The sequence below is a fragment of the Strongylocentrotus purpuratus genome, unplaced genomic scaffold, assembly GCF_000002235.5.
Source record: "Strongylocentrotus purpuratus isolate Spur 01 unplaced genomic scaffold, Spur_5.0 spur5_scaffold_9, whole genome shotgun sequence".
Lineage (NCBI taxonomy): Eukaryota > Metazoa > Echinodermata > Echinoidea > Camarodonta > Strongylocentrotidae > Strongylocentrotus > Strongylocentrotus purpuratus.
In genome coordinates this window covers 16,124,772-16,142,808 of record NW_022145615.1, presented here as the reverse complement: position 1 = coordinate 16,142,808, position 18,037 = coordinate 16,124,772, and the positions used below count along the sequence as shown (strand labels likewise).

Sequence of the window (18,037 nt, the reverse complement as noted above, 5' to 3'; positions counted from 1 at the left end):
CTTCATGATTTTTCTCTATTTCCATGATCTAATTGTATTTCTTTTTTAAAAAATCAGTTGTTTTCTCCTCCATTGTCATCTTGTTCTTCACAGACCTGTCGGCTCTTTCTTATTTTGACATTTATCTGAAATATTGTTAACACAAAGTTTCCTGATATATCCAACCAAAATCTATACCTTAATTAAAACAAGGGAAACGCTCTCGGCGGTCTCGCCTGCATTACGCAATTCGATATGATGAAAAATTGAGGTTGAAACATTATTTATAGGCAGGGTGGCCCATTAGCAGGCCCCCAAAAATGAAATCCTCTGAATATAGTCAGCATTTTGAAGTGAATATTGACCAAGAATCATCAGAAGAATATTTATTATATACCTCACTTAAGAAATCCAGCCATCTGATTGGTCGAATTGCATTCATAAACTTCAACTGTTCCTGTAAAATTCTCGGTAACCATGCATAAAACATTTCAATATTTTTAATAACCATGGTTATTAAAAACAGTTGGTCAGCCTCCATGGTTACCCCATAGGTTTACATGTTAAAAAATGGTTTGAGCGATGGAGGATGCCGTATGTGTGCGAAGGATTGGTCGGTAATTTCAATACAATTGAATCTCGATCGATCTTACCGACAATTTTATCTTGCATTGTTGACATGAAGACGAAAATAAACTTCCAAAAACAAAAAAACAACATCTGCCGATAGATCTTGATCTAAGTTCGTGCCAATATGCATTGCAAAAGTAAAAGAAGAGTCCGTATATGGAGCTTTTGCGAAGCATTCATCACACGCGAAGCCGGTTTCAATCCATTTTAATGTATATATTGGAGAAAACTGCCAGGCATTTTAACGGCGGGCCATAGCCGAGTGGTCTAAGCGTTGGTTTTCGGTACACCTCTTGTTGTACGCAAGGGTTCGAATCCCGTCTTCGACAAAATGATAAATATTTTTAATTTTTCATTTTTTAGTCTATTTTTTTTCGGCATATAAAAGTATTAATGACTGCTTTAATATTCGAGAAATAGTTGTTTTCATACGCTCTCGGGAAGGTTACAATTGGGCTATTCCCCTCGGCAAGCCTCGGGGAATAGCACAATTCTAACCTTCCCTTGAGCGTAATAAAACAACTATTTCTCTCAAAGCAGTCATTAATACTATACTATTAACTATACCAGGATCGATAACTTGAATGAAATATGAACAAATTAATTTTTTTTAAATGATTTATTAATTCTCATATTAAGTTGTGAAAACATAATTCAAGTCTACTGACCTAAAATGACCTTTGACCTTTTGACCTGGAATTTGTGTCATATGATTGTGATACTTGATAACCCTTGGGTACAAATTTCATGGAATTTGAACAAACAATCTTGAAAATATGCTAAAAATGACTTTTGACCTTTACTTAGTGACCTGAAATTCTATTCACATGATTGGGGATACTTGATAACCATATAGTCCAAGTTTCATTGACTAAGAACTTATACTTTAACAATTATATCAAAAATTCAAAAACTTAACCTTAGGTTAAGTTCTTTGATGATGATGCCACGACATAGTCCAAGTCTGTTGACCTGAAATGAACTTTGACCTTGACTTTGTGACCTGAAATTCTACTCACATAATTGGGGATACTTGATAACCCTATAGTCCAAGTTTCATTGACTAAGAACTTATGCTGTAAAATTATATCAAAAATTCAAAAACTTAACCTTAGGTTAAGTTTTTGATGTTGACGCCGTCGTAGTCGCCGCCACCGCTGTCACCGAAAAAGGGGCGCCTATGTCTCGCTTTTTGCTACGCAGGCGAGACAAAAACTTACTGGTTTTTTTTCAGAGCGCCAGCATGTATTTCAACATCATTGAGGCAGCAAAACTTTTGATACTCTCTCTACAAAAACATGCATTTAGATTTTATCCATTGAGCGCCAAAAGGGCATTCACCTTTAATATACAAAATGATAAACACCCTCCTGGCTCCAATAGGTCTGCCTTCACCAGCTCGAGTTGGCCCAATAGCCTGCTATTTTGTGATCCGGGAAATTAGCCCGAAGTTACAAATCAAGTCTTCATCAGCTCAAAACTAGAGCTCGATGGAATTTGCTCAGTGTTCCTGCATAGTGCGAGTCTTCGGACTGGTGAAGACGGACCACAAATAGGGGGCTATTTTGCAAACTAGCCCAAGATATCTCTCGAGGAAATTTCCCGAGCAAATAGCCCGCTATTTGCATCTTCCCCTGCCAAATAAGCTGCTATTTCATGAGTGGGTTAATTTCCCAGATCAGATATAGCGGGCTATTTGACCAACTCAAACTGATGAAGGCAGGTCTAATTATATTTTATTATAATTGGAGCAAGGTCCTTTCCTGCGCTACTTGATGCAAGCGTAATCATGTTAAGCTAATACGGTAAATGGTATTATTAAGAAGATGATAGGAATTTACCTAACCACATGTATCAATCATTGTCGGACTTGTTTACTGTAAGGTTTAGATTAACACAATTAATGAAAGCATTGTGTGACTTTGTAAGGCAAACTCAATCAATCACTTCGACAGCAAACCTTTATTCCATGCAATCAAATCAAACATTCTTGAGTCTTGACTTCAGATTTGACATGGATTGAATGTTAAATAAAGTCATCCTCTCATTAAAGGTACATTACATGCACATGTACACATAGTACAATTAACAATAGTATCAAGTCAGTCTGAGGTAAACTAACATGAACGAGTTTCATCAGGATGGTTGTAATAAAATAAAATAACTCTAAAATTATTACACTGTATTAGAACTCTCCAAAGTCTGGTAGAATAGGATCAAAATGGTATCATCTACATTAAACTTTCCCTTTTCCTGAGAAAAAACATCCACTAATTTGCCTTTTGTACAAAATAAATGAGTATATTTGTTTCATTCTAGTTGGTCATCGATGATTATGATACTTGTATCAGATACCTGTATACTCGCCTGAAATTATTTTCCAATTAATTCTTTTTTTCACACCTCTTCCTCACTTTAAAATACAAAAATCATCTTAATACATCTCTCTCTGTCTCTCTCTCCCTCATAGTTATTCCAAGGAACTAACCATGGGAGTGGAGGAGGCTCACATCGGTAACATAGAGATGTCTTAATTACGTCAGGGTATGGCCAAGTGACAGTAACTTTGGAATTCTACTTTCTATGCAATAAGGTACCCACCTTCTTCATATGATATACACATAGTCTTAATTGCTAGAAAATGGTTACATATCTGAATAAAATAGACAAAAATCCATTGTAAAGTCAAGAGGGCATTGAATCTGCTATCAAAGTACAGTACAGTAATAGGCCTACACATTAATGACCTTCTGGCTCTCAGCAGATAACATATCTTAATGAACACGGATTTGATAGATTGATATACATGTGAATACATATACATGGCGATGTTTGTAGGTTTTTGTGGTAAACTAAATTGTTAAAATACATTTGGAGAAATATCACTCTGATACGTCTTTATACAGTTCTTGTATTCTGCAATGACTGAATGTGCAACAGTAATATAAAAACATTCGTTTGTTTTTGCTTTTACATATTTATTATGCAAACTTATGTAAAACATCAACAATCTCAAAATGCTAATAAAAATAATAAATCACAATTAGTGGGCAATATTAAACCACACATTCGCCTAAAATGCAAATACTTTGAAACATCAACTTGGATGTCTATTTCTTTAAATGTGATGCAAGGATGTTGTTCTTCTCTGCTTTCTTCATTTTTCTTCACATTTACAAAGGATGTCATGTGAATACTTTAAAATCTGGATTGGACTGCTGGAACTTACATCTTGCAACATGACATTTTAAACAATACCATAATCAACAACGGTAGTTAATAAATCAAGGAAGTAATGCTGACATATAAGTCTTGGCAGTCATTATGGCAGATCATGTCAAATTCAAGTTATTAATGCATGCTTTAGACAAACATTACATTAGAATGAAACACATACCGTGTACAATGTAAATGAGGCAATCTAGACAAATAACAAACTTCAAAGTTCAACCCCATTTTCTGCATCACATTCTTCTTCAGCAAGCAGAGCATTTTCTGAATAAAGTATCTAATTGCAAGCAGGATGAAATACATCTATGATAAATTACCACATCAAATTTAAACAGCATATATCAGTACAAATATCAGTTGCAAAGAAATGATTATAACCATAACACACATGTTTTAATTCTGACAAGTTATTTAAAGAATTGTTTTGATCAATTCATCTTTCTCTCTCTCTACCTCTCTGCCTCTCTCTTTCTTGCTATCTCTCTCTACCCCCCCCCCCCCCTTATTCTCTAGTCCTCACATGGTAAAAGCCATGCTGGTTATTATGAACATGGTGCATTCCATTCCACACACAAGGGTGTGCAGCTTACCCATCACTCTTAACATTATCTGTGTTTATTGAGCATCTGGAGAGGGCATAAAAAATAAAACATATTTCATACATGCTTTAGCCATACTTTTAAAAAATAAAAATAAAAGATCAAGTTTTAGTTTTTAAACAAGAGTAAATAGAATTCTCACAGAATAAATAAGAAAGTACCATTGGTTTTCGGTGATATTTTAGAAATAGCCTACCGGTATTAATAAGCAGGGAGAGACTAGGAGACCATACAATAGGCCTGTCTTCACTATCTCGAGATTGTTTGTATAGTGGGGTGCAATATGTACAGAAACGCTAATTCTGAGTGGCAAAGCACAATAAACGCACCCTATGTTGAATGCTGGGGGGGGGGGGGTTGCCATATTTGCAACCAAGACAGTTGATAATATTGCAATAAAAATTTGTATTTAATTTTAAGTCCTCATATTTTCAATGTATTGAGAAGGGAACAAAAACAAAGATTTTTCAATATGCCATCACATTTTAAATAGGCTATAAATATTCCTGATATGGCAACAAGGCTCTTTTTTTCAATAATTTTTTTTAATATTTTGTTTAAGTCCTCAAATTTGCTTATGAGGGAAAAAATATGATTTTCCAGTTTGCTGACCAGTGATCCAAAACTTTTTCCAACAAGAAAGATTTGAAATAGGCTATATTTCTGATTTGGCAACAAGGCTCCTAAAATTTAAATGAGGTGTTACATCAGCCTCCTCCCCCCCCCCCCCCCCCTCCCCAAACCCTCTAGCGACATCTCTTAGTCTATGCCTGTCTATTACATTCAGGACTACAATTTTGCCTTATCCAATTATGTATGTCATTTCCTTTCAAATTAATCCTTCTTCATCTGTGCTAGAACCATTCAAACCATTTTCTGCAAATTGTAACCCATTTGTGATGAATGCTAGAATTTGTCGGGGTTGAAGTCATTTTCAAAGATAATCTGAAGCTTGTTTCATTTTCTTTAAAGGGACTTGTAACATTGTTCAGATGAGAGAAAATGGTGCGAGGGCTGATATTAACCTGCACTTGCTACTCTCCACCCAGGTGTCAAATGGGTACCCGGTAGGATGCGGCCGTCATTGTTGGTCAAACAGCTTGTGAGCGTCAAGTAACGCCCGGCTGGAATGCTCCCCAGGGAGTGGAGATTGTGAATGTGCACACAGTGTGTGCGGGCAAGCACTGAATCCAATGACCGGGGTATTAGTATATTTGTAAAGTGCTTAGAGACATATGTATTAAGCGCTATATAAAAATTAAATATTATTATTATTTAGTGACTTAAATGCTAGATGTACTGTGCAATTAAAGATTTGTATCTGAAAGTTAGAGTGAAAACAGACCATTATTCATGATAAAAATTGGAAAAACTGATCTGATCGATTCCTTAATTCTCCCAACTATATTACAGTATTACAATTTAATTACATTTTAGGTGAATGTAAATCATCACAAAGCAATGAATTGGCGCTATATATATATACTATTCCAGACATTTGAAAGATTTCTAAAAGCCTGTCTCATGTCTTATTTTCAAGGGAAAAAAACAGTTGGGAGAATTTACTGTTAATCACTGTTAGAGGGTGTTGCACAGTGACTCCTTCAAAGAAAACCATAAATATCTTTGTGGTTTGAGAATTTTCTCAGGATTTGTTGCCTGTTAGACTTTAAAGACTAAGTCTACTCCAAAAATAATTTGCTTTTAATAGATGCAGAAAAACAAGAGAAACAAAGCAAAGAAAATTGAGTAAAATCAGATAACTAATACAAAAGTTATAAAAAAAATTAAAAGTATGAACAACAATGGAACTTAGAAAATCATTACACAAATTGCCAATTTGGTTATCAGTTGTGACGTCACTGCCTCACTATTTATTGATTGCTTTATATATTTTTATCTCATTAATTTCCTTTTTTTATACCCATTCCTTTCCACAGGTTATATGATTTGTTTCATATCGCATGCATGACATTTCACAAAATAAAGCTATCTTTTAAAAGTAGTTTCAAAGAAGAAAAAAAAAATTCCGATAGCCTCTTAAAATTTAATTAATCTTATAGGTATTCATGTAGGTATAAAGATTACAAATTTGACAGTTCGGGTAGTTTGTGAGAGTATAATCTAAACAAATTGGAAGTTCAGAAAATAAATTCATAACTTTCCTGGATTCAATGAAGGTATTCCTAAATTGAAGTATTTGTAACGTAAAATATGCAGGAGAATACTATCTAACAAGTACTTCAGATATAGACTTGAACCTTAAAAATTAAAAATGCAAAATCGCTCAACTAAATAAGGACAATAATATCTAATAGTAGAAGGAGGAAGGAACATGGGTTTAGGGTAACTATTAAATACATTATTGTGAATCACATGCTTGTTAATAAACAGTGAAATTGCTATTTTAGCTTTATTTTCTGATGACAACACAGATTACTGGTAGTTTGCTTTGCAAATAATAAAGGGCACAAATATATGTCTGGAAAAAATATTGCATTCACAATACTTCTATTAACGTATGTAAGCTAGAAAGGCTCTTAGAAGTTGAGATGTACTTTATCATTAAACAGATGAATACACTCAAACTTAAAGGCACAAATTAAATTCATGAAAAGGTATGAGTGAAGAAAAACATAAATGACTGTTAATATATACATACTGTATGCATTAATATAATACATACTTGAGTAAAAAAAAAAATTCACCACTAATGATATTCTAAGATATAAAATGGACATGTTTCAGCAGTACATGTTTAATTTGTATTTCTATAATCTAGTGCCTATTCTGCTTGTCAATATAAAAGTGCAAGACATACAACATGTAGGTGTTTTAACGTTTAGTCTTCTACAAAAATTTAAGTATAATACAAATTTGCATATCATGAACACAAATTTGCATATCATGAACACAAATTTGCATATTATGAACACAAGGCCCATTGCATGTACATGTACCAACTTGACCATATTTCCATATAAACATGCACTTGAATCACCATAAGTTATATGCTCTCCATCTTATCAAACAAAAAGCTTTTAGGCTCAGATGAACTTTCAGATAATGTTATACTACATGTACATGTAAACAGCATTGTAAATGTATGAGTGGAGAAAAATGAAAGCATCTGGAAACATTTAAGTTAGAAACATTGTGATACACAATATTAATATTCATCAGAGAAAAATAGAATATATGTAGATGGTTATCTTACCCATGAACAGTGCCATTTTCTCTGTAGTTGATTTGTATGAATTTCCCAAAGCGACTGCTGTTGTTGTTTACAACTGTTTTTGCATTCCCAAATGCCTGATGATGTAGGGGTAAAAAAAATAAAGAGTATTACAATTAGCGTATGAATATACACAAAACTGAACATGTATTATATTCATCAGAGGGCTCTATTATAGAATCATAATTATTTAGACTTCAAATAACACCAAAAAAAATCATTAACGGTGAAACAAAATATTCTGAGTCATGCCGACTTCCAGAAGTCTAATAACACAAAATAAAGATACCACAAGTTACATGTACCACATTAACTTTTTTCATTGAAAAAAAATTCTTCATATATCAAATCCCTGGAAGGAAACCTCAACCTAAAAAAATAAGTTTAGGAGTGTAGGTCTGCTGAAATATGAGATTTTATTCCTGCTTATTGATATACAATATTCCTTACAAAATGCAACACAGGTAATAGGTATAATGTATAAACAAAGATATTCTTGGTACATGGCGCAGCCATTTTCTTGATAATGTGATGTACCAGACAAACTTGTACATGTATCCTGTATCAAGTTCTAGTTGGAAAGACCTCTCAATTCAATAACAAAACCTTTACTTTTTAAAAGGGGAAAAATCATAACTAAGATGGTAAAAATTATATTCAGGGAAAAATATATGAAAGGGGAACAATTCTAACTCATTTATTCAAAAATATTAAAATATAGCTTGCTTGTCTAGAGGACTAAGCAATAATAGGTAGATACATTTATTTATTGTTGTAAATATGTATCTTTTTGTCTCATCACCTTCAGCTTTACAAATAAACCTGGAAAAAATACTCCAAAATAAATTGGGTGCATCTAAAAATTCTAATCCCATTGAAACAAGAAACAAAAACATTCACTAGAAGCCTGTCTCCATCAGCACGAGTTGGCCGAATAGCCCGCTATTAATGATTCAGGGAATTAGCAAGAAGTTACAAATCGCGTCATCATCAGCTTACTTGAGTTTCGAGCTCGAGAAATTTACTCAGTCTTTGCGCATAGTGCGAGTCTTCAGGCTGGTGAAGACGAACTGGACAAATAGCGGGCTATTTTGTAAACTAGCCCAAGATATCTTGGGGGGGGGGGGGGGGTAATGAGTTAAATAAAATATTTTTAAAAAGGGATTTTATTTATAGTGCTCACAACCCACCCCACCCCCCCCCCCTCCCCCCTTTGAGCAAAAAAGGGTAAACTGTGGTTACCATGTTTGGCGGGAGGTTTTTTCATAAACCCAAAGATTCTACATCGAAGCGGGAGTAAATGGCGTGGTGCCGGGAGTTTCCCGCTACGAGCTAGTGAGACAGCGGGGGAATGAGCTTGGTGGTGTGAGACTCCCTCCAAATGCAGGAGGGTTGACAACCTTGGTTTTCTTCTTCTCTTTGCCTTTCCCTCCCAATGTTAATTCTTGCTACGTTTAGAGGCAGAATGAATGCTCTAGCAAACAAGATGAGATGGTTCCAAGCAGTCTTGGAGAAAATATTTGAGTTTGAGCCCATTTTCTCAAAATAGTCTCACAGTGACAACAGCAACGCTACCCAAGTATGACAGTGCAAATCAATTTATTTGCTTGCAATAGACATTTTCTTCCCTATTTTGGGCACAGCCTACCCATTTCTTGTAATGAAATACTACTTATTGAATGATATTACAGATCCAAATAATTGTTTGTGTTTTGGTTGAAGGTATTAGAATGCTTTTGTAGACATTTTTCTAATCATAGATTTGGCAATATTTGCCACTGTTGAACATTCATCAATGCCTGAAGGACATGGAGAATAAATCTTGTTTCATTGCATGCTGTATGATGTCTTTGTCAATTCACAATTCAGGAAATTGACAAATGGAGGAAAATTTAGGTCATTCTTCCACTTTAATCCAAATAATTGATGAATGCCAATAACCACCCAATAAATATATAATACCAGCCTGAATTCCTAATTAATTGAATACTCCTTGTTATAGACATGCCAAAATACAGGTAAATTGCAATGCTGGCTCATACATGTATACTGTACAGTACACTACACATTGTAAAGTTATGAGAAGAAGAACAAATCAGTCACTAAGTGACTAGTATTTACAATTCTAGGTATGTTTTTGAAACCGATTTTAAGCCTACTGTACATGTACTATATTTGCAAATGGGATTGCAAGTAAATGTACACACAAAAAATCCCTATTTTCATGCCATGTATATGTTATGTTTCAATAGTTAATGTCCCATATTTGGAGTCCACATTAACAAATTTAACAAGGACTTTGAAAACAGTATACAAATATTGATTGATTCATAATCTTGAAAAAACAACTTCTAGCACTTATGTAGAAGTGACTAGCCTGTTTCTTGATATTAAACTCATTTTACTTTCATATCAAACCCTTCTTCTTTTCTACTGAGTTGATGCATAACTACTAAGAATGGAGTTGACATATTACTTTCAATATACAATGTACATGTATGTATCATTAGATACAGGGTATAACTGCAATAAACACAAATACATATTTTCCCAAATGACTAGAGCAATAATATTGAGTGATCACCCATAATTCCATCTACTAAAGAGATAAGGAGGTATATCATTTCCAGGATGGAGGCATCAGACAATACATTAAACTGTATGTTATGAGTCATCAACATTACTAGGTAATGATGTCTCCCGATCCATTAACTCAGGCTGTGTTTAGATGATTTTTTTTAAAAGCCCAAATCAGAACAGAAACATGAAACACAGATCGAAATAACAATAAAAAAAAAAAACTGTGCATTGTCCTGTGTTCAGAAAACTAGAAGGTAGGGGGGGGGGCTGGGGAGGGAGCAGTGGCGGATGTATCAGGTTGTACCTCACTCGCTATGTGATGGTCTGTATATTGTGCAGATTCTAATTATATGCTCATGGCTCAGGCTGCCTAATCAACAATATTTTGTGGTACACTGTATACCCATTGAGTTATGTCAATCTCTCCCCTACTGTAAAAGTAGAAATATTTGTGGTACATTATTTTTCAGAATTTTGCGCTAAGATCGGTAAGCGCCAATTTTAGAACTCGCAAAAATATATGCATGACTTCGTATGCGTGTTCTGAACAGGCTGAATTGCATGCAAATCAAATTCAAGAACCAGGGGAAAATGTTTTGGGGTCACTCAGCGCGAAGAATTAATCAAGCGAAAGTAACAGCGTTTACAGTATATGAATAAACATAATTTTGTAAATAAATGAAGAAAAAAAACAGAAAATATAACATGAAATGAAATTTAATTCTCTGATACATTTAATGATTACTTTTACAATCATTTCATAATTTTGTCACAGAATTACAGGTAATTCTATGGAGGTTTTGGCAATCCATAAACAGTGAGCTAAGTTTAGCCAGTTTAAACTTATTCTGCATTTAAGAATAAGGACATCATTAATTATAATACCTCTAGCACAGGGCCTGCTCCTAGAAGAGTCTGTTCTACACCACTGGCATATCCTTTCTGGCTGAGTGCTGTCAGATGATGTATCAACAATGTAGTACTCTCTGTCTTCCCTGATCCACTCTCTCCTGATATCACAATACATTGATTCTGTTTCTCCTGGAGCATAGTATGAAACGCTGCATCTGCAATTGCAAAGATGTGCGGGGGAAGCTCCCCAAATCTGTGGTTCTGATACAAGTTGACATACTTTGGGTTGTAGATAGGGAAGAACTTGAATGGGTTCAATGCTATTAGTATAGATCCAACATATGTGTAGATCTTGCCCTTGCGGAACCTTGCTGACAGGTTGTCCAGGAGTGTTTTTTCATTGAGATCGGGCAGTTTGCATAGGTCATGGCAGTCACCAGATGCAGAGGGTTGCAGGAAGTACCCGCTCACAAAGGAGTCTATACTCTTCATGTCAGACATGTCTGGGAGTGCTCCTGGAGTCTCGTTTATGCCACGTAAGAAGAAACGATAGTTTGTCTGGAAGGTGCCTGAATCAGTGGAGTCACCAACTTTACTGTCCACCACAATCTTTGGCCAGAGTAATTGCACTTTGACAGGAAACTCGACCAGACCAAGCCGGCGCTCCTTGCAGCTCTGTCCTGAATCTTGGCAGACCTCAGATAGACAGTATTCCTCAGGTTTGGAAAGGGCGAGCTTACAGCACAATGCTTCTAAAAGCTCTGTGGTACTAGTCTGCTTGGTGGCCTGGATGACTACGTAATGCCTGTCAGGATCAACGGAACCGGGGTGAACCCTCACAGCATAGACAGTGTCGTCCACCCCATCCCCCTCCGCCATGGTTGAACCTCTAGTCTGCACCTTCAAGTGAATAAAGAACAATCAAATAACACTTGGTTAGCTATCAATATAGACAATTCTATCTACAGTATACAAGGATAAGGATATTTATCACAATGATTCAATACTACTAAACCATATGTTACATACAACAAGTGATTATTTGATAAACAAACAAATTACAATTCTTCTGTGTACCAGTACATCTGGCAAAATTTAGGTCACCTGAATAAGCTTTCAAAGTGTGTTTTTCTCTTACATGTCAGATTTATGTGCTTTACAAAACCAGAAGATGACAAGAAAAATGTCATAAAATTACATCATCAAGAATGTAAGCTTCAGCCTGCGATAACATCAATGTACAAGAAGTGATGCACAAAAAAAGCAATACCGATATGCACTTTACCTGTACAACTTCAAAACATTGTTGGGTTCAATCAAACATCAACCACAAAACACAAGAAGAGAATATTTGCATGAAAAAATCAACACAGTATTCAAGATATGTACTTTGTTAAATCACTTTATAACTCCAATATTTTCCTCAATGAGTTTCCTTTCTTGCACAAGAGATTAACTTTCCAAGATGCATGATCCACGAGCATTGTATCTTTTCAGGCACTACACATTTTTCACAGGTAGCAGGAACACAGTAGATCATAGTCCACTTGCTACTTCAAAACTGTATTTTTATGTGACTCAGGTAGCCTCAACCTTTGAGGGAACTCCTTCTATTGTTGAATCAACTCATTGATTACTGGGTTAGCTCAGTCAAATTTATGTTATTGCTTTACAATGCAACCACAATCAATGTTTGCTCACGCTTTGTCATAAGTGAGGTTGAATAAAAAGCAGTGGAATCTTTGTTCTTTCATCAATGGACCCATTTGCCTTGACACTGAGCTGCTAAACCATGCATGCTATATTTACATGCCTGTGGTCTCTCTCTCTTTCTCTCTCTTTCTCTCTCTTTTTCTCTCTCTTTCTCTCTCTCTCTCTCTCTCTGTACATGTACCTCTTCCTCTTTCATACTGGTCGTAAAGTAAAGGAATAAAAATCCTAAAAGGGGGTTAAAAGATAAAGTTGAGTTATAGTCATGCGATTGCATTGTGAAAGAAACGTTGTGGATTCGATCAGAAAAGGTTGATCATCTAGCATTGGTGTGTACTGCAAGGTTCTGGAATTATCAAAATGATAAGAAATTTGGCCCAGTCTTGATAGAGTTACAAGCACTGTACACAGAAAGATATCTATGGAACTTCACAAACACATGGCATAAAAAATCTGTCCGATTTTTAAGATGGTACATGTCATATTTAGAATATTAAGGCATTTGAAGAGCCATGCTTTTCAGAGAACATTTTTGATCTTATGTTCTTCCACACTTGCATATTAATGCAATGATAATGCTCTCAAATTATTTGTCACCTCTCTCGAGAACTCAACCTTCTCAGATCTCAGCCTTCTCTTTAAAGGGGAAGTCCACCCTGATATTTAGTTAGTTTTAATAGAAGCAGAAAAATAAGAGAAACATAAAGATCAGAACTTAAAGGTAATGCAAAGTTTCGAGAAATTTTGAAAAGTGGATGGAGAGTAATTCCTTAAAATTTTAAAATATTGGAATGCTCCTGTGGATGCATTATACACACCAGAAAATTTAGCCCCTAAAACTCTTCTGCTTTCGAGCAAATTGAATAATCAAAATTTACCTGTGCTCCCTGTAAATTTCAAATATTTCAAATACGGTAGCGCCTAAGGCCTTTCCATGGTAGCTGCAACCATGAAAACCTCAGAATATGCAGTTCTGATATAATTTTCAAACAGGAATAGCAAATTGGTCCATTGTAGTCAAGAAATAGTGTTTTAAAGCTAAAGTAATGTCGGTCTTTAGAGGGAGCTATACAACATAAAGAGTTTGTTATTTACAATTTCATTGCTTTAGACTCGATTTCAACCGCAACAACAATCATTGAATATTGTAAAATCGCATATGCTTCCAATATGTTCTTTTGAACCAAATTCATGACCCCATACCAAAACTTTGTATTAGCTTTAAGATATATAAAATACCCAATTTTTGACCAAATCACTTGATATGACCTGGGCATATCTCCCACTATTCCCATTCAAGGAAACAATATGAAAATATGGAAATATTGAGAGGCATTTACTGCTTGGGAACAAACCTTTCCTACTGAACGCATTTATAATGATTGTTGATGACAGACGGAATAAAACAAAACCACAATGCCAGATGCAATCTATTCTCCTGATAGGCCAGTAGTCTTAAACTCCAGACTGAAACCTTTCATTTTTTTCCTCAACAATTCACCATGGGTATTAAACATACAAACTAACTGCACTGAGTAAGGAAATGGTGCAGCATGAAATGATCAACTACAGGCCTACATGAATATGTGCAGCTCAGGCCTTAAATTAATCGACGGCCATCGACGGCCAGGCCGTCGATGCCCCTATGACTGGCCGCGGTGCCCTCCCAAAAAAAGATAAATTCACGGCCAAAAAGGCCGTGCCCTTTTTTTTCAAACTGGCCGACATGCCTTTTTTTCCAACTGGACGTGCCCTTTTTTTTTAAATTTGCGCACATAAAACCACCAATTGCGCCCATAATCATCTAGAACTAGACGGCAAGGCGCAAGTGTTTTCCGTGAAAATGCGCCCATAAATTATTAGAACAGTAAAAATACACGAATCACGAACAGTCTGCCGCCCACGAGCTCTCTTCTAGCTTCGTATTTAGTGCTTTAATAAGGCGCAAGTGCCGTGAAAATGCGCGATCGCATGATATGCATATGGTGCATGCTGTTGACGCACGCGCGTACGTACGTACAAATCGAAGGCCAGGATCAAGAAAACAAATCGTCGAATGGAGAAATAAACAGCATTCAAATAGTCATTAGAGATCTGTCGAGGTTTGTTTGTAGGTCTAGTTTATTATTTTATCTCAAATAGAATTTAGAATTATCTTATTAATAAGTTAAGAACACCTACGATGTTCTCGATCGTAGTTACTCTCATTTTGCCACCAGCCGACCTCGCTTCAAAAAGCTACCCCGCCAGCTTCCCAAGACCAACGTTTCGAGTCCCGGTAAAATTACGCGCTGCGAATCTCCGAGGGTGCATCGGTTTCGCTGGCAAACTTCCAGCCCGACAGCTTCCCACCAAAAGTGGCGAGAGTGTGTGTGCGAGGAACGATTTTGGTTTCGTGAATGCACGTTACGCAACTGAGCTGAGCGTGTCACTTTCAGCTGTCGAATATCTATAAGGACATTTTTAACATCTTATTTCATTAGTTAGACCCAAGGCCTATCTAGACCTTTCTATACAACAGTTAAAAAGATAATTTCTTCAAATTTGCTCCTACTACCATACCGAGAGAGTGGCGGAAGGTTTGTGTGTGAGGTGCGATTTTGATTTGGGATACCCGGCCCGGTAAACTTGCCAAGTCCTTCTGACTTTCGATGTTTGTGAAATTGACAATTGATTTATTCATTTGCTCATCAATATTTTTAGTTACTTTAAAATACTGTTTAATGTGCAAGTTTGATGTTCTTAATCAATCTTTCCTGTTCATATTGTTAAGATTAAAAAGTTATTAAATTGATCGTTTGATCTATTCACATTATGAAATTAACATTTGTAGACTCTCTTTGAACTTATGATTAGATAAGGGGCCTATCTGTTTTTTGGAAAATTGCCCCTTGCTCTGGTAAATTCCCGTGGCAAAGGGCAACTTAAAAAAAAAATTGCCCCTTGCTCCTGGCTGCTAAATCTAAGGCTTGCGGGCCGCCGCCTTGTTTGTATGTACCGTAGACCTCTATACATTCTGTGAAGAAGCTGGTGCTAAAAGTCATGGGAAATTGATCCCGCACAAGTTTCATAAAATACACATGACATCTAACAAAAATAGAATCAATTTTTTTGGCCTCATACTCGATGCCCTTTTTGTAAAATATTTTGGCCTCGATGCCCTTTTTGTAAAAATATTTTGGCCTTGGTGCCCTTAAAAATATGAGGTACTCAAGGCCAAACTGGCCTTGCCCTAAAAATGACGAAATTTAAGGCCTGGCAGCTTATACACTTCAAAAGTTATATACTTGAAAATACTTACAAGGGAGCTGAATATGAGAACTATACTATACTGTACATGTAAATACATCACTATCATGGCAGTTACTGCACAAAGTTCAAGAATTTGACTGTATGTGCAATACGTCATAATTCACATTGAGCTTGCAATGGGAAAAATTATAAATTAGTGCAAGTACAAATCTCACATCACAACAAAATAACATCTTGGGACACCCCATTCAGGATCCGCAACAAAAAGGTTTGCAATCGATTGCGAAATGGCAATGTCCAATCAAGATCATTCATTAATGCATGTGCATATTGTTAACAAGGCTAACTAACTACCAATCAGAATCATTAATTCAAATTTGCAACTGATCATATACCTTTGTGTTAAAGGGCCGGGAATCACTCTGAGCATGGTCAAACAGAGATTGGAAAGCATTCAGTTCAGGAGAACAAACTATCTTGATGAATGCCCCTCATGGCAGTGGATCTTTAAGAAGTCTTAAAGGGATTGGGTATCTTTGCCTCAGATTGTAAACAAAATCCTGGCTTTAGCTCATGCTGCAATCATAATTATAAATCTTTAGGTCAGTCAGGAATCCCATGACTTTAACAAGCCAATAGCCTGTCTGATTATCAAGATATTTATGATTGGAATTTGAAATTTCAAAAAACTTTTTTTACTTTTTTGAGGCACTTCATGATCATTTTGAAGCACAATTTTTTTTAGGGCTTCAATATTACGCCATATTACAGACACTGATAACATGTAGGGCCATGCATATCAACTGGAAACATTGTTAAACCATCCAGTTATGTAAGTGAACATTTCAGAGGTGGATAACTTGTAGATCTGTATTATGTGGATAACATACAGTTGCAGTAATGTTTCATTCCCTTGAGAACCCAAATTATGAATCTTTAGTACATGTACATTGTTTGTCAATATTTACTAACTAATATATACATCAGTTCTGAAATGATGATTCATTCCATATACGGTAGCATTAAATGCAATATTTTCTTTTTCCTTGAGTCACGATGCTTAACAGATATTATGCAGCCCAAATGATAAATTGCAATAAAATGTGATAAAATCTGAGTCAGCTAATAAAGTTACAATCAACTTTAATTTGCAAAATTTTAAACCACCAAGATATTCAGCATATATACATAATACATGTATTATACAAGTACCGGTACATGGAAAATCTCTGGATATTTAAAACTTTTTACAGACTGTGTTATGACGGTGCAATATTACTAGTGTGAAACTACTAGGGGTGCGTTCAAGCGATTTTTTGAAGCTAAAATCACAAACATGAATCACAAATCAAAACGCCGTTAAAAAACATGGTTACTGCGGGAGAGCGTTCAAGCGATTTTTCATCAACGCTGATTCTAGCTCATTTCAAGTCCAGCCACTGCTCATCACACTGTGCAGTTTGACCCAGGAAGTATAGATGTAGGTCAAATTCGCTGCATGCTTTCTGAATTTGTTTACGGTCGACTGTCGGCCAAACCGGAAGCAGGCCACGATAATGACGTTATAGAATCATGATTGAGATCTCCGTTCCTTCAGGCGATTTAATAGCGACCGTGATTCTGCAGAATCACAATACAAAACGTTTCACGTTTGCGTTTTTAAACACGTTTATTTTTACGACCGACAGAAAATCGCTTGAATGCAACTGTGTTTTAAACTAAACATCTTTGAAAACCGTGTTTCTAGGTTAAAAAAGTGTCGCTTGAACGCACCCTAGGTATTGTGAAAAGTGAGGAATGAATCAATAAAAGGTCTGTATACAATTACAAACTACAATTGAATGGATTTTCTACTATGTAAAATGTAATGTGACCCAATGTGCCATTAAAATCTAGTAATTATAATTGAAGGCATAGAATACGCTCTTCCTCCTTCATCATCCATTATTCAATGATACATGTAAAAAGT

At 35.7% G+C, this 18,037-nt stretch overlaps 1 protein-coding gene across 5 annotated transcripts in view; it reads right to left on the bottom strand.

Annotated features, from left to right (window-relative positions):
- LOC590989 (unconventional myosin-IXAa) overlaps positions 1-18,037 on the bottom strand; it is a 128,364-nt gene that overhangs the window by 87,711 nt on the left and 22,616 nt on the right. For 4 of the 5 annotated variants that reach the window (XM_030976739.1, XM_030976737.1, XM_030976736.1 and 1 more), the window contains exons 2-3: positions 11,140-12,006; positions 7,657-7,751 (exon numbers count right to left, since the gene is read on the bottom strand). In XM_030976739.1, coding sequence (XP_030832599.1) covers positions 7,657-7,751; positions 11,140-11,985 — 941 coding nt within the window. In that variant the 5' untranslated portion in view covers positions 11,986-12,006. Of the gene's footprint in view, positions 1-7,656; positions 7,752-11,139; positions 12,007-12,391; positions 12,676-18,037 lie in introns of those variants that run through there. The other variant, XM_030976738.1, reaches the window with a different exon arrangement.